General features: G+C 43.5%; 1 protein-coding gene across 1 annotated transcript in view; it reads left to right on the top strand.

Moving 5' to 3' along the window:
* Positions 1 to 213: 213 nt before the first annotated feature.
* LOC109869219 (voltage-dependent calcium channel subunit alpha-2/delta-3) overlaps positions 214 to 24,361 on the top strand; it is a 63,011-nt gene continuing 38,863 nt past the window's right edge. The window contains exons 1-4 of the mRNA XM_031835494.1: positions 214 to 265; positions 15,102 to 15,247; positions 20,728 to 20,890; positions 22,900 to 23,031. Coding sequence (XP_031691354.1) covers positions 214 to 265; positions 15,102 to 15,247; positions 20,728 to 20,890; positions 22,900 to 23,031 — 493 coding nt within the window. The remainder of the gene's footprint in view (positions 266 to 15,101; positions 15,248 to 20,727; positions 20,891 to 22,899; positions 23,032 to 24,361) is intronic.

Genomic DNA, 24,361 nt, shown 5'->3' with positions numbered 1-24,361 from the left:
GTAGAAGTACCCCAGAGCGTTGTTGACCACAGACAGAATCCCGCCGGTCAGCACTGTCCCCAGGTCAGCTACGGCCATGTTGACCAGAGCATAGTTCAGAGGCTGGGTCAGCTGCTTGTTAATCAGCAACAACACAATCACCATGGAGTTCAACACGATGGTCAGTATGGTGAACATCACTATGACGACAGAGGGAAGGTTGAAGCCAGCGCGATGCAGGAGCTCCTCGCCCTCGGGGGGAGAGAGGCTGGGAGCTGCATCATGGGTAGGCTATGGAATGACCAAGAACACACACACTCTCCAACACCTTTTCCAGGCTGGTACAATCTCTTAGTGGTGATAATGTAACAGCCCCACTTCTCCACAGGTCTCATACACTCTCTTATTGTTTATGAATCCCACACCACTCAATCTAAGGGTATTTTGTATTTTATTAGGGTCCCCATTAGCTGTTGCAAAAGTACCAGCTACTCTTCCTGGGGGTCCACACAAAACATGACATAATACAGAACATTAATAGACAAGAACAGCTCAAGGACAGAACTACATACATTTACAGACTGAGACACGGAGAGTGGCATCTCTATCGGATATTAGGTGTTCTAAGTCGTGCGGTGTAATATCCCACAGATCCGGATTTAGCAAAGAGTAATTCCCTCAGTCGGAGATCCTTTATCCCGCTCTGCTACTGATTGTAGAACAAGTTGGCTCTCAGGAATTGCAAGTACCCTCACAGGAATGTGTGCATTACATGACTCCAGTCAATGTGATGGGAATTGTATTCTTCCCCTGATCCCCTTTCCTTCTCTGACACCCTTGATGAAAAAGTTTGTGCTGCTCCAGATAGGGGCCATCTGGAAAATGTCTGATCACCTACGCTTTTGTGCTGTCCCTGCCCTGCTGTCACAACAGTGTTAATTGACAAAGCACTCATGAATGAAACACGCACACACACACACTGTCAGCGATTGGGTGCAGAGTGAAAGCGGAGTCAGGTGCAGGAGACAGGTATGGAGTAATCCAACTGAGTTTACTCAAAGAATAAAGCACAATTCCAAAAATGGAACATACAACACAACTCTAACACGAACACAACCACTAACGACATAAACAATCACGGACAGAACAGAAATGTATGTCCGATGGTTAAATAGGGAATGTAATGAGGGAATGTAAAACAGGTGTGTATGTAATCAGACAAAACAAAATGAAACAGAAAAATGGATCGGTAGTGACTCGAAAGCCGGTGACGTCGAACGCCGAACACCACCCGAACAAGGAGAAGGGCCGACTTCGGCGGAAGTCGTGACACACACACTCACGGGGGTCAGTGAAAGTTGAAAGTGTCAGCCTCAGACTAAGAGGTGTGTGAGTGAGAAAGGGGGGAACAAAAGGTCACTATTCTCTCCTGATTGATCTGACCTGTCCAGACTTCCTTACTTATCTAGAACAGAGCTGTGTGTGTGTGTTACTATACCGTGTATTTACTTTCTGTAACAATTTTCATAAGATAATGTGTGTTTTATCTATTACGTTTTTTATTATTTTGTCTTATGATAATCTTGGACTCTAATTTGAATTTAGATGAAGCAGGGAGAATGTTCGAGATTGATGTCGAAATTGGATGTATATCCATGTCGAGAAACTACTTCAAAATCTGCCACTAGGGGCAACAGTGAGCACTATTACCATCAAGTAGGCTTGGGTTTTGCTAGGGTGTTGTGGACTGGGTGGCGGATGGTCGGAATCCCATGACTCTGGATCAGAATTTGTTTGAACCCTATCCCAACCTTAACTCTTACCTTCACCATTTGGAATCAATGCCTTAACTTAACCCTGAACTTCGAAATGTGACGTTTGGAGAAATGGAATGATATAGAGCAGCAGGAGCAGCAAAAACACTTTGAAATGTGTCTTTTGGAGAACTTGGATCAACGTCTAATTCTGCAGTGAGACTGTGAGATCTTGTTGAGATTAAGAATTATTTGTTTTTCAATTCACATTTTTCAGGGGGTGCTTCAGCACCCTTAGCACCCTTACCTCCAGTGGCTATGGTTGTCAGAACAATCCTCATTGTAAGAAGATAGATATGATAACTTTAAAGTAGACTACACTTCAATAAAGGGTATTTGACTGTGACTGGATGGTTAGAGTTGGTTTGCAAGAAGGAAACAAACATAGGGTGGGTCCCTATTCCCTATCGTGCACTAGTTTTGACCAGAGCCCATAGGGCTGTGGTCAAAAGCAGTGCACTATATAGGGAATATGGTGCCATTTAGGAAGCATCCATATAGGGTACAAGACTATTCAGAATTGGACACGACTGGCTGTGTGGTAGAGACACTTCCTGAGCCATATAACATTTCTCGCTTTGCAATGACTTGCGCGAAAATCAGCACCTGGGACAGCGCCTCCAGCAACTACACTGAAATCAGACCCATGGACAGTTCCATTAATGGCGGCAGCTCATTAATGGCGAGGCTTTTTCTACATGGGCTTACGGTACTCTACATTATTGAAGTATAATATAGGGGGGAATTAATAAAGAGAGCTATTCAATGCCGTGTTCTTATACGAGTTTAACCGGCTATATCTATCCTATCTGTTGCCAATAGTTGAGTTTATTGGAACAAAATCCCTCTCACTGAATAGGCCTATGTGGCGCCGGTCTTGAGTGCAACTCGGATAAAGTGTCGCGGAACGCGGGGCAAACTTTTTATTTGAAGTCGATAGTTAATTAAAAGCAGCGACTCTCCTCGCACTAGATGTGATTGCGCCCCCGACAGAGGAGAGGCTGTGACCGCGTGCCGTAGCGGTTGATATTGTCCATCATCATGAGCCTTATCTGCACGTTCCCAGCCTGGCAGAGGCTCCTCGCGCCTTTGATGTACGACGTAATTACCAAGCTAATAATGGCCTAGCGCCGAAACGCTGCATGCGTGGCGGGAAATCCATCCGCCTTGACATCATTATCACGTTTAGAAAGAGGACCTCTCGAGTACTTCAGAATGGAGAGGGTTCTGTTTGATACACAAAGTGGCCAATGACATAACTGTGAGCGCAAATTTAGTTTTAAAAGCAGTGTTGGACAATGTGGCCTAAGAGGACATACTCATAGAGGACAATTTAGTAATTGACCAGTGAAAAATATGGGCTATCTTCCATATTATGGGCTAGCCCACTCCCAACATTAACTCTAATATTCATTTAGTCTTGCTGACTGAAACCATTTGTAATTGGAATTCACATAGGCCTGTGCACTGCAGTGTATGGCATTGTGGCTATAGCCCACCTAAAACATGCACTTAATGCTGAGTCTCTTAGGTTATCTGTAAGTAATCAAAACTTGTCATGAAAACAATTTCAGGAAAAATCGCTTAAAATGTGGAGCCTGCGCATTAGGCCAAAGTAAGAGCGGAATACCACTAGGCCACTTTATCAATGTCTTGACATACACATCGATCTTTGATTCGCCTAATAAACGCTTAATCAGTCATGTCGATTTAATGGAAGGTGTGCATATTGCACGGTTCTATCGTTTCATCCACTACCGACTTGAAAGACAACGAGCGGTAGCCCAGGCGGTGCAATCTGCCTCAAACAGCAAAGTAACGTCTAAAACACTCCAGGAAGCAAAAAGCAGGTCAAAGCTATTTTGAGTCAAATTCACATCTGGAAGACTGTAGGAAGAAAATGCTATCTAGGCCGATAACTCTCATGCTTATTCAGAATGTATGCGCCATAGGAATAGATTTTGTTTCTGCGGTAATGTTCTCGGTACTGTGGTCCCTCCTCGAAGCGCGAGTGTCGATCCGTCACGCTGCACTGCCTTGAATGAACCCGTCGAATCCCCCTGTGATGCACGCGCGCGCTCCCGCGTGAAAGTTTCGTGTTTTACCTCTTCACCTTTTCACCTTCTTTCCGGGGTTCTTACAGCAAGTGATGCGGCTAGGTTACCCCCCCACACACATATTGGTCCTTTTCGCTCATGCTCTCTCGCGCCCTGCTTCGCGCTCTTTGCTCTACCTGCAACACCTCGTTTTACTCCCCCAGTGTTCCCTGGGATAGCAGCTGAGGTGGTTTTCAGATTGAGCTCCGCAAATCTGGGAAAATCCCCACGAGAGAATATCGTCATTTGCTTGAGAGACGATAACAGCAATTGTAACGTTTTCCAGAAATGGAGGCTTGACTTGAGTCTCTTGCTGTCCCTCCCTGTACCGACGTTCATAGTTCAACCATCTCCTTCAGCACGCGGGTCCCTCCAGGAGTGACAACTGGCACCTTGGACGCGTGACTGGCGCGAGGGAGGCGGCACGAATGTGCCGGGTCTGTATGTGCTGCTTTTCGCGCTGAGTGCATTTTCGGGAGTAGTAAAAGAAGAGCTTGCGCGTGCCATTGTACCGGGTCGGTTGTCGGGAAAACTCGTGAAGATGCTGTGGAATTGGAGGATCCTCTTTCCACACGTGTGCTGCGCCAGCTTCCTTCTGTTCTGGATTATGCTGGGCACGGTGGTAGAGGTGATGGGGTCCCAGCCAGGGATTCCTCTCTCAGTGTGAGTAGAAGGTTTCATATTCATATTTTACAACCTTTCAGGTACTCAGTAAGTCACACCTCTGCATATTGTTGAGTTTTTCAGCTGCTAGATTACCTGAAGTGTGTAAGTAGTGGACTTGTTATATAAACAAATGTAAACAAGCAGCATGTAATGACATTGTAACAACAACAAGCATAATAATAATAATAATAATGTATGTTGTTTGTAAATTATTTATTAGTGTTGGTGTCCAAATAAATACGTTTAAAAAATGGGCGTACTCTTTACCCTATAATATCTGGCATGATAAGAATAATAGCTCAAATCAACACACGGATAATATGTACACACCATTTAAATGTAGCCTACAGATGTCTTTATTTTAAACAGAGTGTTGTCTTTGATACACATATGTCTAAAATCGCTGCTATACAAAATACTGCACTTGCCATTTTCATGTTCCAGGTTAACCCTGACTGCATTGAGACACCACAGTCTGAAACAATCTAGAGGCTACTTGGGAAGACTTGAGCAACATTTTAAATCAACTTTCTCCACATAAATCATCAGTTTATAGCACATCAATACGCACCAAATAAACATTAGTAAACAGCTACATTGAATGAAGTACTTGTCTACAATGTAGAGTATTTGCCATATTGTTGATGGACTCGGTCCTCTCAGCTCAAACTCAACACGCTCCAACAATGTATTTCTTATATGAGGGTCTTGTGGTTTTTCGAGAACAGGAGTATCTTCAAGAACATAGTTTATCCTCAGCCATATGACACACAGACATTAGATATCCATGGATCTATGATTTCATGCGTAGAGATTTCTTTTGAAATGTCTTACTGACATAATGTGTGTGATCTCACCAAGTCAACTATTTTCACCTGTTAAAATACCAAAATATCACAATGTAGCAATGTTCTGTTCGCTTTCAGGGTGAAGTTATGGGCCTCAGCGTTTGGTGGAGAAATTAAATCAATTTCTGCAAAATACTCTGGATCCCAGCTGCTGCAGAAGGTATCTCTTTCTTCCCTCAATCTTCCTTATACTCATTCCTGCCCACGCACACACACATTTTCACGTTATGGTGAGCTCATGCACACATGCACACATGCACGCACACACGCACACACACACACACACACACACACACACACACACACACACACACACACACACACACACACACACACACACACACACACACACACACACACACACACACCACACACTGTACGCTGTAATGCTGCATTCTCCTTTAATGACTGCTGATACAATTCTGTGTCCCAGTTAAATATGGATGTTGAGTCAGAAAGGACTCAGGTGTGTTGTACAGAGGCCTGTGTGTGTGTGTGTGTGTGTGTGTGTGTGTGTGTGTGTGTGTGTGTGTGTGTGTGTGTGTGTGTGTGTGTGTGTGTGTGTGTGTGTGTGTGTGTGTGTGTGTGTGTGTGTGTGTGTGTGTGTGTGTGTACTGGACATGGCCCATTAACCACAGCACTGTTTCTTCTCTAATCTCATTTCCAGTTCACTCTCTGGAGTCAAGAGTTTCAACCCCAGGATATGAATGGGACAAAGAGGCACATTTAATACAAGTGTGTGGAGTGGGATAGGCTGGGATGGGTTGGAGTCAATAGGTGGGGTTCAGGGACAGAGAGGGGGGGGGCAATAGAGGGATCAAGAGAGAGAAAGAGATGAAGAGAGATGGGTTTGGAGGCGATAGGTGGGGTTCAGAGAGTGGGGGGGGGGAGATAGAGGAAACAAGAGAGAGATAAAGATAGATGGGTTTGCAGAAAACCCCCTAAGTGAAAGTAAATGACCACTTGGGGGCAGACGTGGGCTCTCCAGTGTGAAAAGTGGTACTGTTGTGTACACTACAGCACCTATCATCCAAGTGGAGGCAATGCATGCTGGTCAGTGTTGAAAGTTTCCAGTAGCTTTCCCAAAATGCCCAGTTTTTCAGGAATGTCAATTGGAAGATTAAAGGAAATAAGCAGGAAATTGTGAATCTTCCAATCAGGATTTCTGGAAAATCTGTGAATCTTCAAAAATGACCCAGAATTTTGAAACCCTTATGCGGGAGCCAGAGCTCTAGCTGGGCCTGTGTGTGTCTCACAGTACTTCAGGAAGGGCAAACTCTTTTAACAATAAGATGTGTTCCTTGGAGTTTCCATTGGCAATCTATTGTTTGTGTGTTTGTAATGTTGATAGGTTACGTTAAAAGAAAAGCATGTGTGTTCTCTTGGCAATGTGGTCAGTGTTATGGGCATTATGGAGTCTGAGCACTATGTACAGCACCTTCAGAAAGTCTTCACACCCCTGGACTTATTACACATGTTGTTGTGTTACAGCCTGAATTCAAAATGGATTTAATCGCTTATTTTTCTCCCCTGTCTACCGTAATGAAAAATAGAAAACGTGATTTTTTTAAATTGTTGCAAATTTGTTGAAAATGAAATACGGAAATATCTCATTTGCTTAAGTATTCACACCCTTGAGTCAATACTTTGTAGAAGCACCATTGGCTGCGATTACAGCTGTGAGTCTTTCTGGGTAAGTCTCTAAGAGCTTTGGAGACCTGTATTGTACAATATTTGCCCAATATTCTAATTCAAAATTCTTCAAGCTCTGTCAAGTTGATTGTTGATCATCGCTAGACAGCCATTTTCATGTCTTGCAATATATTTTCAAGACGATTTTAAGTCAAAACTGTAACTATGCCACTCAGGAACATTCAATATCATCTTGGTAAGCAACTGTGTTTTACGTTGGTGTCCTGCTGAAATGTGAATTCGTCTCCCAGTGTCTGTTGGAAAGCAGACTGCACGAATCAAGTTTTCCTCTAGGATTTTTGCCTGTGCTTATAGTTGTATACCGTTTATTTTTATCCTGAAAGATTCCTTAGGCCTTGTCGATAACAAGCATACACATAACATGATGCAGCCACCCTCATGCTTGAAAATAGGAAGAATGGTACTCAGTGATGTGATGTTTTGGATTTTCCTCAAATACAATGCTTTGAGTTCAGGACAAAAAGTTAATTTCTTTGCCACATTTTTTGCAAAATAGTTGTGGCAAAAAGGATGCATGTTTTGGAATATTTTGTATTCTGTACAGGTTTCCTTCTTTTCATTCTGTAATTTAAGTTAGTATTGTGGAGTAACTACAATGTGATTGATCAGTTTTCTCAGTTTTCTCAAATCACAACTATTAAACTCTTAACGGTTTTAAAATGGATTGGCTGAATACCCAAGGGCGCCAGGTGGTTGGAGTTGTCGACCAAGCAGCTTGACAGTGATATGATGCCAAGTTTTTGAACTACCGGTAGTTTCTTTGAGAAGATATATGAAGCCATCTGAGCATTTGAACAACAGCACAAATACACCTGTTTCACTTTGGCATGTCAAAAACCGAATGACCCCTGCTGCACATGCTGCCACTGTTTTGAACAGATTAGAGCAGCCAGCTCACGAATGAACGAGTGCACCAGGGAAAATGCAATACGAACGCAGATGCAATAAGTGAAAACACGTGATCTAAAAGGGGATAGACGGCTAACATAATGTCACAACGCATGATGCGCTAGCCAGTTAACGTTCATTCTGAAATAGCTTCATATTTCCAAGTTAGTCAGATATGAGTTTCGAAAGACTTGACATTGTCAGGGGAGCTAACAAGCAAGCTTGATAAAGGTACATAACTGATTCATTTTAACCCCAGAAATTGACCAAACTATTTCTCAATGTTTCTCAAAAATTACTGTAGCTGGCTAATTCATTTGATCGTGCTTTGTAATACATCCGGTTTTATGCTGTTTTAGTCCACACATGCCGCCCTGTCACCTACAGTAGAACCTGACAAACAACATCGGGGGGAAACGATAAAATTGGTCGTGCTTTTTTGTCCCACCACATCTTCAATGAGAAGGTTCTAGCTAGTATATCCCTCTGTCCTTCCACTCTTGCTGGATGTAGTTGTCCAGTTTATCAGGTCCCAGGCTCCCATGACTGTTAGGATGATTTATTTACAAGTGAATTACAACTTGTACCTGATGGAGCAGATCTAGTCAGGTGCGGAAGTAAGCCATCTGGCGCGAGAGACTCATTGGGAGGAGACTAGAGCAGACCCAGAAGATCTGACTGAATGCACATTTGAGCGCCCCAGGACGGTCCATGTATTTGGTGCTGCTATAATTCCTACTATGAAATCCTGCGATTTGAAATCCTGCGATATGAAATCCTGCGATTTCATTGGGGCAGTTCCAGTTCATAGCAAATAGCTGGCAACACAATCCAAGCAATGTTCGCAGGGCCTGTACGCCCACAGCTTGTTTTGAGCAATATATTTTTGAAACAGAAAAATGTACACATTTGCTACACTTTTATGAGCATTTAAAACATAATCCATTAGTTATATAATCTAGATTTTGGTATGAAAATATTGTGTATTTATTTTGACTAATCAAATGTTTTAAACTTTTTTTTTTTTTACCAATCACAAGTGGGGCCCCGCCCCTTACGCCCTAATGGGCGAGCCGCCACTGGTGAAATCCCTGAGCAGTTTCATTCCTCTCCTGCAACTGAGTTCGGAAGGACACTTGTATCTTTGTAGTGACCGGGTGTATCGATACACCAGCCTAATCAATAACTTCACCATGTTCGAAGGGATATTCAGCATCTGCATGTTTTTTCTATTACACATCTACCAATTGGTGACCTTCTTTGCGAGGCTTTGAAAAACCTCCCTGGTCTTTGTGATTGACTCTGCGCTTGAAATTCACTACTCGATTGAGGGACCTTACAGATAATTGTATGGGTGTGGTACAGAGACGTGGTAGTTATTCAAAAAATCATATTAACTACTATTATTGAACACGGAAGGAGTCCATGTGATTTGTTAAGCCTTTCTTACTCCTGTACTTATTTACACTTGCCATAACAAAGGTGTTTGAATGCTTATTCACTCAAGACATTTCAGCTTTACAATTTTTTATTGGTTTCTACATTTTTCTACAAACAAAATTCCACTTTGACATTATAGGGTATTGTGTGACACAAAATCTCAATTGAATCTATTTTAAATTCAGGCTGTAACACAACAAAATGTGTAAAAAGTAAAGAGATGTGGATACTTTCTGAAGACACTGTATACTGTAGTATACGCACAGGATTAGAACTGGGCATTAATGTGTACACTTGATCAGAAAGTCTGGGTTAAGTACGCAGACAGATTGAATTGGAACTCTGCCCTATGTGCATACACCTGGATGTAGATAATCATTTTATTCCTACAGATTTTTATGCTCAATTACCTTCAATTGCGCTATTAATGAAACAGGGAAATGAATTGTAATTCTATTATTCCAGACCTGCAGGGGTTTAAAAATGAGTTGGATTGAAGCCAGAAATAGTGGATTACCGGAGACAGATGAAAACATGGGTCGTATTCATTATTGCACACCGTAATAAACTGTGGAAATCGTCTTCTCGTCCGTTTTCTTCCATTTGGTTTCAAGTTGATACGACCCTGATCTGTTACATTCATACAGTGCATACTGCATACTGTATACTGCTGGTGAGATATGTTGTGTGATTGTGTGTGAACTCAGTGGTGATAAATGCGAGGAGATAAATATCCCCATCCAACTCCATTCATCAGCCTCACTGCATGTGTGTGATAAGGAGGAGCTCAGCTCAGCACCAGGCTGCTGCTGCAATTCTATTACCATTAACACTGCTAGCGCTAGCAATGTACACACTTCTGTAGCAAGATATGGGTGGTGTGTGTGTGTGTGTGTGTGTGTGTGTGTGTGTGTGTGTGTGTGTGTGTGTGTGTGTGTGTGTGTGTGTGTGTGTGTGTGTGTGTGTGTGTGTGTGTGTGTGTGTGTGTGTGTGAGCGTGTGCTTCCGAGATTTAAAAATAAAATCAAAACACACCCAACATTTCCCTACTATTTTAACTGCGTAACATCCACAGCTGATTCTCTGTTGACTTGTGTGAGAACAGAACACTCTGAAGTCAAATGTCCCCGGCAGTTGTTTTCCTTTCTGCCTATGTAAGCACTTTCCTCATGTTCTGGTTCAAGGAAGCGTGACTGGCTCAGAACACATTACATCCAATCGGCAGGCCTCTTCCTCTCTTAGCAGCCAGTGAGGGAAGTGGAGAGAGAGAAACGTCTCAATGGTAAGGGCTGATCATTAAGGATGATCATTGTGTGCTTTATGGGGAATTAGCATTTTTCCACACAGGGCTGGGCTGCTGTGTGGGCAACAGAACAGGAACAGGACTATAGACACAGAATGGAGACACTGTGGTGTGTGTGTGTGTGTGTGTGTGTGTGTGTGTGTGTGTGTGTGTGTGTGTGTGTGTGTGTGTGTGTGTGTGTGTGTGTGTGTGTGTGTGTGTGTGTGTGTGTGTGTGTGTGTGTGTGTGTGTGTGTGTGTGTGTGGACTCCTCGGGCTTGGGTTCATTCAGGCCTCATCTACACATTAGTCATTACCTTAATCAATAATCATACTCAGTTCTATTGATGGATGGGGTTTAACCTCGCCCCGATGACTGGAGGTGGGGGCTGCTGAGGCAGGGAGGACAGGCGTGAAATGAACTGTTTTGCTCCACTGCCTGCACACACTCTTTCTTTCCCTGGGTAATTTGTTGCCTCATGTACTAGGATTTGTGTGTGTGTGTGATGTGTTTCTTTCTTTGAATGTGTATCTTTGGAATATATACTGTGTGTGTGTGTGTGTGTGTGTGTGTGTGTGTGTGTGTGTGTGTGTGTGTGTGTGTGTGTGTGTGTGTGTGTGTGTGTGTGTGTGTGTGTGTGTGTGTGTGTGTGTGTGTGTGTGTGTGTGTGTGTGTGTGTGTGAGACGTGAGAGACGTGCAGGTTATACTGTGATTATTATTTTATGTGTGTACCTTTTTTAAATGTTCTGTTCTATTCTCTTTGTGTGTTCTGCTGGGCTTTGTTCTGTCCCAGTGCAGGTGCAGTGTATCCTGCAGACTCAGCATTGTGTGAAGTCTAGTTCATTATCCAGAACCTCCCAAGCCTGACATGTTATTATCTTTCTCCTGTGCTTTGACTTCATTTCAATTACCCTCCAACCGTGCATGGCCTTCACTCCCAGGCCACCCAGCAGCCAATCAGAGACAGAGCCACAGCTTGTCAACCAATTACTGAGACAAGAAACCTATCAATCAATTCAATGAAACAGGATCCATCTTATCAGCCAATCATCTGAGACTGCGTCTTGCAAGCCACTCTCTGAGATGTAGTACCCCACTGGACACAGACGTCAATTCAACGTTGGTTTAACGTGATTTTATTGAAATGAAACAACGTTCCTTAAACCGGTTTGTGCCCAGTGGGAAGGCGTTTTCTTCATCAGATGTGACGTGTGTGTTTGTGTGTGTGTGTGTGTGTGTGTGTGTGTGCAAGGCTCACCTCACCTTCTCTGTTTCTAAAACAAAGGGCACATTGGCTTACCCCCCCTCATTGACATGAGATGTACAGTATGTACTTGTGATTCTCACACACACATTTTACCAATGACACCCTGTATTTTACCTTTATTTAACTAGGCAAGTCAGTTAAGAACAAATTCTTATTTTCAATGACGGCCTAGGATCTATGGGTTAACTGCCTGTTCAGGGGCAGAACGACAGATTTGTTCCTTGTCAGGTTAGGGATTCGATGTTGCAACCTTTCGGTTACTGGCCCAACGCTCTAACCACTAGGCTACCTGCCGCCCCGTATCCTGTGCACGTGACCAATAAACTTTGAGTTCAGTTGCTTTGATTTATTGTAACATGTTCACATTTTGTTCACATTTTGTTCACATCTATCAGTGAAATAAATGACATAGCCTAGAAGCCTCCGTTTGTAATAGTAGTATGTGAACTGTGCACAAACATAAGATGATTATTCGTTCATTATCAAAATATTAGAGAGTTAAAACATTTCTCTCTGTCATTTACAGAAATATAAAGAATTTGAGAAGTCCGTCCGAGTGGAAGAAATTGATGGCATGAAAGTGGTCAAAACTCTTGCAAAGAAGATGGAGGAAATGTTCCGGATGAAAAAGGAGGCCATGCGGGTATGTACTGTCGCATATCTGTCCTTTTATCTATCATCCACGTGCTTTTTGCGGTGTTTTCTGGAAGTAGACCCAATGTAGACTACTGAGAGTAGGAGACTTAAAAGTAATTCAGAAAAATATCAGACATTCCGTTATTTCTCAGCTTCAGCTGCAGACAAGCACCGCAAGCAGGTTAAGAAAATATCTAGATTTAGGCTATATAAAATGATCAACAGATCATTACTATTATAACTAGATGTATTGTTATTATTATTATTATTATTATTATCACGTTTTATATCGTTGGCATTTTTTTTGTTACAGGCCTATCAATGATCATGAAGCTGTTATAACCAATTGTAAGCATATTTCAGTGGTCAGACATGTATTTTTCGTTTTTCCTCCTCACACTTTCTGCTTTGTGGGTATTTCTATTCATAACACGGGTTTAAATTACACTAGTATTGCATTTTATCCAGCGGCGGTATGCTATTTACTACAAGACATTCTCCTGAGACAGATATATAGCCGTTGGAAATGTATATTGGGCTTGAGAGGAGAGGTGCAAGTAGCCTATTTTAATAGTTAACCCCAGTTGAGTGGTGTGAGATGATAGCGTTTATCTCGCACAGCCAGATTTCCCCGCGCCGGGCTGTATTACTTGCCTGGTTGTAATTCTACGTAGTGTGCCCATTGCCTTTATCATTCTCTAGGCCTATTTATTAGGCAGAATTTCAATCTATGTGTTACAGTGCTGCAAATTGGACTAATGCTTTCTGTGTAAACACATTCATTATTTGAATGTAGCCCAGGCTACTAAATTGCTTGGGCATATTTAAAATTATTGGAGGCCTATATTCGTCGGATGAAAATTATACAAACATATTTTTTATAATATGAAAAAAAATTGGCAGCAGTCGAGATGTTATATCCAGTTAGAGAAATTCCAATGGTCTCTAACTGACACATTATACCAGCGTCGTGGCGTAGCCTATTCGAAATGAAAATTAAACAATTACGATGTAATTTGTCTTTATGATATTGACCTAGTCCTTGCGAGCCGTGCATATTTGATTTAAGAGGTAGTCTACCTGTTTTGAAATTGCCTTTCGGCAGTAAGACTAATTTGATATGGTTTGAAAGACCACCCAATAGCATATGTTGGCATCTTGTCATTTGCACACAAAAATATAACCTAGGCCTGGAGAAACATTTGTTTGCATTTAGTGGCTTGAGGTTTCCTATTTATTTCATTATGCCTGTATTGCTGACGACACCATCTAAGACTGAAACGCAACGGTATGAAAATAAATTAAGTTTAACTGTCACAAAAGTGTTTACGCCATGCCATGCCGCCATTTTCTGTTTGCGTTGCAGCTATTTTGATGTGCTGGACAGTTATTAATGACCTGTTCCAGAACCGCGTCGATGACTGTGGTGTTCAGCCGGCATTTTCTCACGCAGGCAAGCACATTTCAAGGAGGCTATATAAGGTTTTGCGTGTTATGGGATCCGGTTCTACGCTGGGCCATATGGCAATCAAGCATCTCACTGAACACACGAATTTCCGTGGGTGCCTTTCGAGGCAGAAATATAGACCTCGGCCTACAGTAGCCTACGTGAATGGGAAAATCATATCACAGAAAAATATTACAGAATGTAGGCCTATTGCTACAAGTTTCATGTTGTTTCCAACAGCAAGGGGGTCTTTCGTTTGAGGCAGGTTATTGATATAACTGTGTTGAAGAAACCTTATCCTGGGAGGGTAGCATCAGGAATATCATTTAAAGTGGATTAAGAATATATCCATCGACCGAAGAGCATGAGCATCACTAAATAGCATCAACATATCGCTATAATCATTCACAAGTAGCCTGTTGACGAGGGAGTGGCGACAGTTTCGGGTTAAACTGCTATTAGAAAAACACAACTGTATATTCAGCACCATGGTCAGCGTCCACTGACACACCACAATGGCCTCATACAATATCACAATATACTGTAACTGCACCGTTAGCAAATAATGGGGTACTTCACCTTATGACAAGTCCTGAATGCATTTTCACACTCAAGGAACGTTGGTTTGTCTTCTCAGGTGTCATGAAGCATAAATGTAAATAGGACACTGATGTGAAAAGTAATACAACACAGCAAATTGTCTAGCCATTAGTTTTCAGAAATATCGAAATGTGGGAAAATATATAGAATAGTGCAAGACATGGAAGGGAGACTGGACTAAACATTATGTTGGTCCCGTCTTTAAGTCCGTGACTGGCTTGGGCTGTCCTCTTCCCAGAGCTGCAAGAGGAGTACTGTAGAGCAGGCTTATGTCTCTGTGCTCCAAACAGCCCTCAGCTCTCTGGCCCTCTGTTACTGCAGATTTAATGTCTCCCTGCAGAAGGCTGGCTGGAACTAGAAGCTACTGAGACGGTCTGACATTGTCGGGGGTCAAATAACTCTTGGACATGGGTGATGACTTTGAGTTGAGCTGGTGTGCTTATGCTTCCCTTCAGTGTCCCTCCCCTTATCTCCACTCCTCCCCTATCTCTCCCTTTTCTCCCTCCTTCAGCGGCTGGTGGAGGCAGCAGAGGAGGCCCATCTACAGCACGAGGAGGACCCAGAGCTGCAGGTAAGACGGATGGGAGGGGGGGGGGGGGACGGTGCAAGTTATAGCAAGGTGAGAGAAGGGGTTAAGGACAGTATAGTGTCTGCTGACATTGACAGTCATTCGCATGAATACCCTGTCACAGTGATGATAAATGACGCCTTTTAATAAGCAAACCCTGCATACATTGACGAACGCCATACCAAACTGCGGCTGTCACAACTCGCTGATTATTTGAAAGCGTAATGATCATTTATAAGTAGCCTGTTGAAGAGGGAGTGGAGACAGTTCCAGTAAACTGCTGTTGGGAAAAACACAAGCAAAATATTCAAGTTCAGCGCCCACTGACAAACCACAATGGACTCATATTATATCATAATGTTCTGTAACTGCACCATTAGCAATAATGGGGTACTTCTTCTTTTGACAAGTCCGAAATGCAATTTCACACTCAAGGAACTTTTTTTTTGTCTTCTAACGAAGCATAGTGATATAAATTGTACACTGATATGAGACGTAATGCTGCACAAACAAATTATTGGATTGTCATGCTACGACAATTCAGCTGTGTCTTCGGGATATGCTCAATTCATACAGGAAATGTTCATACATTCATACATACTCGTACATTTGTGGAATTTGAGAGAATTGAATATTCCCATTGTGTGTGCTGCGGCATCTGTTCAGGTGTGGTTTCCAACTTCTCATGCAGGTGTATTGTACAGCTCGTCATAGGCCATTGTGCTCTTTAAAGGACAGTACAGCTGTTATCGCTGGCTTCCTTTCCATTTCCTTGGCGCAGTGAGCCTCCTCTTCCTATGCGGTGGGATTGCAGTAATTCTGTAACACTGAGAATGTACAGGACCCTGCTTCCCTCCCTCTGTCTCTCTACCCCCCCCCCCCCCCCCCCCTTCTCCCTCTTCCCAGTAGACAAAGATTAATGCAACTCTTATGCACAGTGCATTGTTCCACATTTCCTCCTGAAGATTAGAAACTCACTCGGGCAACAAAAACACTTTGAAATAATGGCGCCACACTTCCCAGTTAATAGACGCATTTGCGTTATGAATACTTTGTGATCACCCCATGGTTTGCAGGGTTTGTTTCGCTGGTGATTATATGAACGCATTGGAAGAAGGTCGTGCAGGTCATTATTACCATTATAGGACCACATTTCCTTCTCCATATTTTAATGTTATTATTCTTCATTACTCTGCACTTATCCCAGTTTGGGGATAACACTCTGATTACATGTGTCCAGATGATTATGTATGTTCCTTGCTCTGGTGATATATGTATTTACTTAACGTTATTGTATTGTTTTATGATTTAATAGCATATTGTCATTGGGAATATGGTTTCCTGTTTTTTTTATGGGTGTTATATTTAGGCTACACATACGCTGTATTTACAGTATAGGCCTACACGTTTACAATAAGCTACACATGCTTACACAAGCTTTGTAACACATTTTCACAGCTTTTGAAGGCTGTTACTGATTGTTTAGCTGACATTTTAGTGCGTACTTAACAGGGCCACTATTTTAGATAAGCATTGTTTGGTATTATTTGAAATGGTGACCAAATTCATCCCTTTGTTAACGCTATATGAGATGCAACCTATTGGCGAATAACGTGCATCGATCTCTCACGTGGTTATTATTACGTCAAAACATGTACTTTCGTTTAGCCTTTCCTTTAGGCTCTATTCAGGCTACTTATTTTACAGTGAACTTGCTGCAACTTCATGCCCGCATGTTCATTGTAAAAATCCTAACGCCTATTCTTCATTGTAAATATCTAGTTTAGGCTACCCCGCAGCTCCACGTCTCTCTAGAAAACTGTAGTAAAAGATTTTCAGAATTGCTAATCGTTGATCTATAAGATCTAGAGTAGGCTAAACCAGATTTCTTTCCCCCTTCAAAGCATAGCCTGCTTTGAACTGCAAAACAAGGTCTGATGTGTATTTATTATCAGCAAAAGTAGCCAGACTATTTTAAAGCCTCATAAACGTCTACTGCTTACAAAACACGTATCTCTTATTCAACAATTAAACCTACACTGCAGAGAGACATCTAACATAAAATGACACAACAGTAAAAATACATTATTATTTTGTGGGATCTGTTATCGATAACCTAGGGGCTACTGAGCGGATGCAGTGGTTGAGAGAGTTCACCTTGCGGTATACCATGTTGTCACCTGCACGTCCTTAAACCCTGTCTGTAAAACCTAACACGGGTCAATGTAAAACACTACACCCTCTTAAAACGAGACAATAGTGAATTCGGGAAATGGTGCGTGAAAAATGCACGGTGTCAGAAAACGGCAATAGGTTGATGAAATGATGCGTCACAGAGTTTGACGTTATAAAATGATCTAATGTCCTTAACGCTGTTTTTTATGTAGCCTCGTTTTCGTCTGTTTGAATTTCCACTATAAAGTAGGCTGCATATAGGCTACAGTGTATTTGCTTCAACATAAGACTTTTAAAAAAATCGAACAATGTTACATTCCACTGGGCACAGACGTCAAGTCTATTCCACGTTGGTTCAATGTAATTTCATTGCAGTGATGTGCAAACAACGTTGATTCAACCAGTGTGTAACAAGAGGGATTGCTTATAGCTGGGAAATAATATTAGAACACGGGCCTGTATATATCATTACATTTATTCATCTACAGTCTTTTTCTACAGACAGTATTTTTGAAAACTTGGTGGGAAGCCTGTTACTATTGCAGAGAAGTCTCAGTCATTTCTGGCTGCCTACCTTCAGTCTGAGGATCAAATGGCCACGACGGCGCACGGGGTCTCATTGAAGAGACTTGAGACACTCTCATAGGCGATACACTGACCTCCAAGATGGGGTCGACTAAGGAAGGGAACACATGAGCCGAGTCAGCCCGGTTTTAGACCAGTTATACCCTTTATACACTACTGAGGCGAGGCAAGCCAAGCCAAGCTGTACTGTGCCTGACCCGGTTACGTATCCATCCATAGTTGTTGTATGGAACTGTACTGGAAAGGACATTGTGAAAAATCAGGGTTGCGCAATAATGTGAAAAGGGGATTAGACCCACCAATGCCTGCCTATGCTGCCAACCCTGGTACAGTACGCTCTTAGAAATCAGGAGAACCCTTTATGGTTCCAGGTAGAATCCTTTTGTGGTTCCAAGTATAATCCTTTTGGGTTCCATGTCGAACCCTCTGTGGAAAAACAATTCTTCAAAAGGTTCTCCTACGGGTACAACCAAAGAACCCTTTTAGGTTCTAGATTGCGCCTTTTTTCTAAGAGTGTAGTGTAACCTACATGAAGAGTCAGTGGAGCGTCTCGGGCGTGGAGCCGCAGTGTCCCCTGCCCAGCCTGGCCCTGCTCTACTCCTGCTCTGTGCTACAGTAATAACCCTGATGGTTAACGGCCCTCTTTCTCTACAGCACGATCACTTCTGCTGAGCGTGCACATTTCTCTCCTCCCCTCCTCCCTCCTCCCTCCTCCCTCCTCCCTCCTCCCTCCTCCCTCCTCCCTCCTCCCTCCTCCCTCCTCTCTTCCCCCCGCCTCGGCCAGTCAGAGGGGCGCTCAGGCGTGATATGAGCTGTCAGGCCCTGCTTTATGGTGATGCCGGCGTGGCCTTCCCAGAGTACGCCACAGAGTCCATGACACCTCCCCTCTCCATCTCCCTCCCCCCATCCCTCCCCCCAGCACCACACTGGCAAACAGGGGGCCCCGTCAGTCCACAGCCACAGCCAAATCCGGGCTGCTTAGAAAGAATGAGAGAGTCTCTCCTCTAAGCAGGTTCCCTGTGAAGGACAGGCCAATCACACGGCAGAGTTACACTTCAGAGAAGTTTGATTGTTCTCTTAACCCACATCGTCCAGAGTGCCGAGCAGCAGAGCTAACCACCACTGCTAGTCTGCTACACTGTACCATCCACTCCATTTGAGACATCTCCGAGAGAGTGCTGGACTTGACTCTAGTTACTGTGTAAATGCACAGTCTGAACGCACCTCTATTGTATTCTGACCTCATCACAAAGGATGTCCCGTTTATGCAACACTTCTGTGTTTTTCTCATCAGGGTCTGGGTTGTCAAGAGAAATAAAGTAGGACTTTATAGCTACAAGGCTATTGAAACTGGTTGTTGAGTTGAATGTTAACTCTGCCGTTTCCCCTCGTCTGTGAGTATTTCAATGCAGCACTGTTCTGATTATTGGATTTGTAACTCTATATGCAGTGCATTCGGAAAGTATTCGGGCTCCTTGACTTTTTCCACATTTTGTTACGTTACAGCCTTATTCTAAAATGGATTAAATCGTTTTCCCCCCCTCATCAATCTACAATCTACACAATACCCCATAATGACAAAGCAAAAACTGTTTTTTATTTATTACAAATAACAAATGTAAATATCACATTTACATAAGTATTCAGACCCTTTACTCAGTACTTTGTTGAAGCCCCTTTGGCAGCGATTAGAGCCTCGAGTCTTCTTGGGTAGGACGCTACAAGCTTGGCATACCTCTTTTTGGGGAGTTTCTCCCATTCCTCTCTGCATATCCTCTCAAGCTCTGTCAGGTTGGATGTGTAGCATTGCTGCACAGCTATTTTCATCTCTCCAGAGCTGTTCAATCTTGGTTTCATCAGACCAGAGAATCTTGTTTCCCTTGGTCTGAGAGTCTTTAGGTGCCGTTTGGCAAACTCTGAGTGCGCTGTCATGTGCCTTTCACTGAGGAGTGGCTTCCGTCTGGCCACTCGACCATAAAGGCCTGATTGGTGGAGTGCTGCAGAGATGGTTGTCCTTCTAGAAGTTTCTCCCATCTCCACAGAGGAACTCTAGAGCTCTATCAGATCAAGAGCTCTGTCAAACCTGTTTTCGCTTTGCCATTATGGGGTATTGTGTGTAGAGTACAGAGGGAAAATAAATATTTAACCAATTTTAGAATAAGGCAACATAATGTGGAAAAAAATCAAAGGGGCCTGAATACTCTCCAAAGGCATTGTATCTGTTCCTCCCCAATATGAGTACTTCAACACAGTGCTGATCGACAATGTGGATGTTAACTCTGTTAACCCAATGAGTACTGCAGTGGAGGCTGGCTCATAACATTGTCAGGAATGGAGTCATTGGAACAGTATCAAGCATATTTGACCTTTATTTATCTAGGCAAGTCAGTTAAGAACAAATTCTTATTTTTAATGACAGCCTAGGAACAGTGGGTTAACTGCCCTATTCAGAACAACAGATTTTCACCTTGTCAGCTCAGGGATTTGATCTTGCAACCTTTCGGTTACTAGTCCAACACTCTAACCACTAGGCTATCTGCCGTCCACGTGGCTGAAACCGTTCCATTGACTCCATTCCAGCCATCACTATGAGCTGTCCTCCCCTCAGCAGCCTCCACTGGTGTACTGTCTATTCCTCCCAAGTATGAGTGTTTCAACGCGGTGCTGATGCTAACTCAATGTTACTTCTATCATTACGGTCTGGATTATTTCCCTCTCCTCAGTATGAGTACTTTAACGCGGTGCTGATCAACGAGGTGGATGAGGAGGGCAACAACGTGGAGCTGGGAGGCGAGTTCGTTCTGGAACCCAACGACCACTTCAACAACCTGTCAGTCAACCTCAGCCTCAGTGTGGTGCAGGTTCCCACCAACATGTACAACAAAGGTACGTTCAACAGCACACACCGACGTGTACAGCAAAGGTACATTCAACAGCACACACCGACGTGTACAGCAAAGGTACGTTCAACAGCACACACCAACGTTTACAGCAAAGGTACGTTCAACAGCACACACCGACGTGTACAGCAAAGGTACGTTCAACAGCACATACAGACGTGTACAGCAAAGGTACGTTCAACAGCACACACCGACGTGTACAGCAAAGGTACGTTCAACAGCACATACCGACGTGTACAGCAAAGCTACGTTCAACAGCACACACCAACGTTTACAACAAAGGTACATTCAACAGCACACACCGACGTGTACAGCAAAGCTACGTTCAACAGCACACACCAACGTGTACAGCAAAGCTACGTTCAACAGCACATACCGACGTGTACAGCAAAGGTACGTTCAACAGCACACACCGACGTGTACAGCAAAGGTACGTTCAACAGCACATACCGACGTGTACAGCAAAGCTACGTTCAACAGCACACACCAACGTTTACAACAAAGGTACATTCAACAGCACACACCGACGTGTACAGCAAAGCTATGTTCAACAGCACACACCGACGTGTACAGCAAAGGTACATTCAACAGCACACACCGACGTGTACAGCAAAGGTACGTTCAACAGCACACACCAATGTTTACAACAAAGGTACATTCAACAGCACACACCGACGTGTACAGCAAAGCTACGTTCAACAGCACATACCGACGTGTACAGCAAAGGTACGTTCAACAGCACACACCGACGTGTACAGCAAAGGTACGTTCAACAGCACATACCGACGTGTACAGCAGAGCTACGTTCAACAGCACACACCGACGTGTACAGCAAAGCTACGTTCAACAGCACACACCGACGTTTACAGCAAAGGTACGTTCAACAGCACACACCATCACGAACACCCAACAGAGCCTACTGGAAATAAAGTGTATTAGTAGATCTAAGCCTCATTGTGGTCCGGGTGCCCACCAACATTTACAACAAAGGTAGGGACACTCAGACACCACTGTGTGCAAAAATGGATACAGCAAAAGTAGGGGCATGCCCACAAGAGATGAGATAGGAGTGGGTGCATGGCGGGAACAGATTTGCCCTTCAGTGAAAATACAAATATTTTCAATTGAATGAGAAGCTGATTTGTGGTCAATTTCATGTCAAATTCAAAAATTCATATGAAAACAACTGAAACGTGCCATATATTTTCAATGGAATGGAATGGACCCCGACCCTGCATGGTGAGAATGAGGTGCAGTGCTCTAGCCGTGTCGGTATCACTGGAGGGTGTGTGGTCCATAATGGCCTGACGATAGAGAGAGCAGTCACAGCATGAGTGAGTGACGAGAGGAGAGAGGAAGGGATGTTTATTTTTTTTCTCTTGTAGTGACTGACTGTTATTTGTTTTCTAGCCCAGTGTGTGGCCTCTCTGTGTAGTCCTGGCTGACTTTTCTCTGGATATAATGACCTCTTTCCTTTGGATATAATGGCCTCATCAGCGCTTCACACTCCCCCTTTGTTCTTGGCACAATGAGAGGCTCCCTGATAGGATCAGTCTCTGCTTTGGCTGTGTGTGTGTGTGTGCGTTTGTGTCTCTGTGTGTGTGTATGTATGTGGAGGCCATGCAGCAGAAGGACGGGAGGACAGTATGTCCCTCCACCAATGTCCCTCCACCAGCAGGGTCAATAAGGGCCAAAGGTTAACGGTCCAGCACACCTGTGTTCAGTGTTAATGGTGATGATGATCATTATTACCTGGTTATTATCTCACTCACTCTGTCTCCCTCCCCTCTCCTCTCCCCTCCCCTCTCCTTTCTCTTTCTCTTTCTGTCTCTGTCTCTGTCTCTGTCTGTCTGTCTGTCTGTCTGTCTGTCTGTCTGTCTGTCTGTCTGTCTGTCTGTCTGTCTGTCTGTCTGTCTGTCTGTCTGTCTGTCTGTCTGTCTGTCTGTCTGTCTCTGTCTCTCTCCCGCTCACTGTCTCTCTCTGTCTCTCGCTCAGATCCAGCCATAGTGAATGGGGTGTACTGGTCAGAGGCCTTGAATAAAGTGTTTGTGGATAACTTTGAAAAAGATCCGTCCCTGATATGGCAGTACTTTGGCAGTGCCAAGGGCTTCTTTAGGCAGTATCCCGGTGAGTTGTGTGTGTGTGTCTAAGTGTGTGTCTGTGTGTCTAAGTGTGTGTGTGTTCTAAGTGTGTGCGTGTGTGGGGGAGGTGCTGGGAGCAGTCACTGTACGAACTGCGGGGAAATGAAATGGAATCGCTAAAAGGGTGATTTTGCTAATGTTGTAATTTTACAGACCGTCAGAGAGGATGCATATAGCAAATTAATCCCAATGCGTGAGTCCAGCAGCGGCATACCACAAAGCAGTCCAGAGCAATGGCAGTCAGAGATATTGGATCATTACAGCACCATCAGACAGCCACAGGGCTGACTGCAGTACTATATCCTACTGTAACACCACAAAGATGGCCAATAAGTGGTGATACAGAAATGCGTCCCCTTCTCATTGCAGTCATATAATTTAAAGTCATTCACCACTGTGGATGACAGTGGATGATGTCCTGCATTAGGTCAGGCTAGTGTAGTGCTATGCCCCGTACACATCATGCCGTGTTTCATGACGTTGTATGTCATCTTCACACAATCTCGTTCCGCCGGTGGACCGAGAGCATAGGGTTTCACAACGCAAGACAAGATTTGGGGGGGGGGGGGTGAAATATATTGATTCAGGTGATAATTAAATGTTTTGTTTAGTTACTTTTTCCTCAACTTGTTCCTCTAACTTTCTAGCAAGTCAAGCTAGTTATCAGAGCAGCTAGCTAGCTAAAAGCTAGGCTAAGTTGAAGATAGTGTCGCTAGTGACCTCCACTTAACAATTCTCATCGAAAACAAAAGTCATTCCCATCACAATAAAATAAAATGGGAGGCAACAGTCAATTTAACATTACTATTAAAATAGTATTCACTATTCACTAAAACAGATCATGGACACAGTTATCCCTCTCGCTTCGCCTCTTCCTCTCTGGCTGCAGTGAAGACAACTCAAAGTTTGGAAAATTTTGAAGCATGCGACATCCGTTTCGCAAAGGAGCCTTCAACCGCAAGGGGGAGCTGCGGTACCACTCCGTTGTGGACGATCCCCATTGAAATGAATGACGTCCAGACTGCTCAGTAATGTGAATGAGGCTTTAGAGCAGGGTCACACTTTTACCCAACCCCTAGCAAACACAGCTGATTAATCAAATTGCATTCTAAACTGAAGCTCATGATTGGGTGATTATTGGAGTCGGGTGTGTTAACTGGGGCTGGGGCAAAACTGTGACACCAATCAGGCCCTCGAGGACTGGAATTTCCCAGGCCTGCTTTAGAGTGTAGGACATACTAGCATAGCACTGTGCCCTTCGGGGATCTGGCATCCTTAGACCCGACTCTCCTTTCTAATTTTTATTGAGTAGCAAT

Source organism: Oncorhynchus kisutch, linkage group LG1 (genome assembly GCF_002021735.2).
Source record: "Oncorhynchus kisutch isolate 150728-3 linkage group LG1, Okis_V2, whole genome shotgun sequence".
Lineage (NCBI taxonomy): Eukaryota > Metazoa > Chordata > Actinopteri > Salmoniformes > Salmonidae > Oncorhynchus > Oncorhynchus kisutch.
Note: the sequence above shows the minus strand (reverse complement) of the source record. Positions and strands in the feature narration are given on the sequence as shown.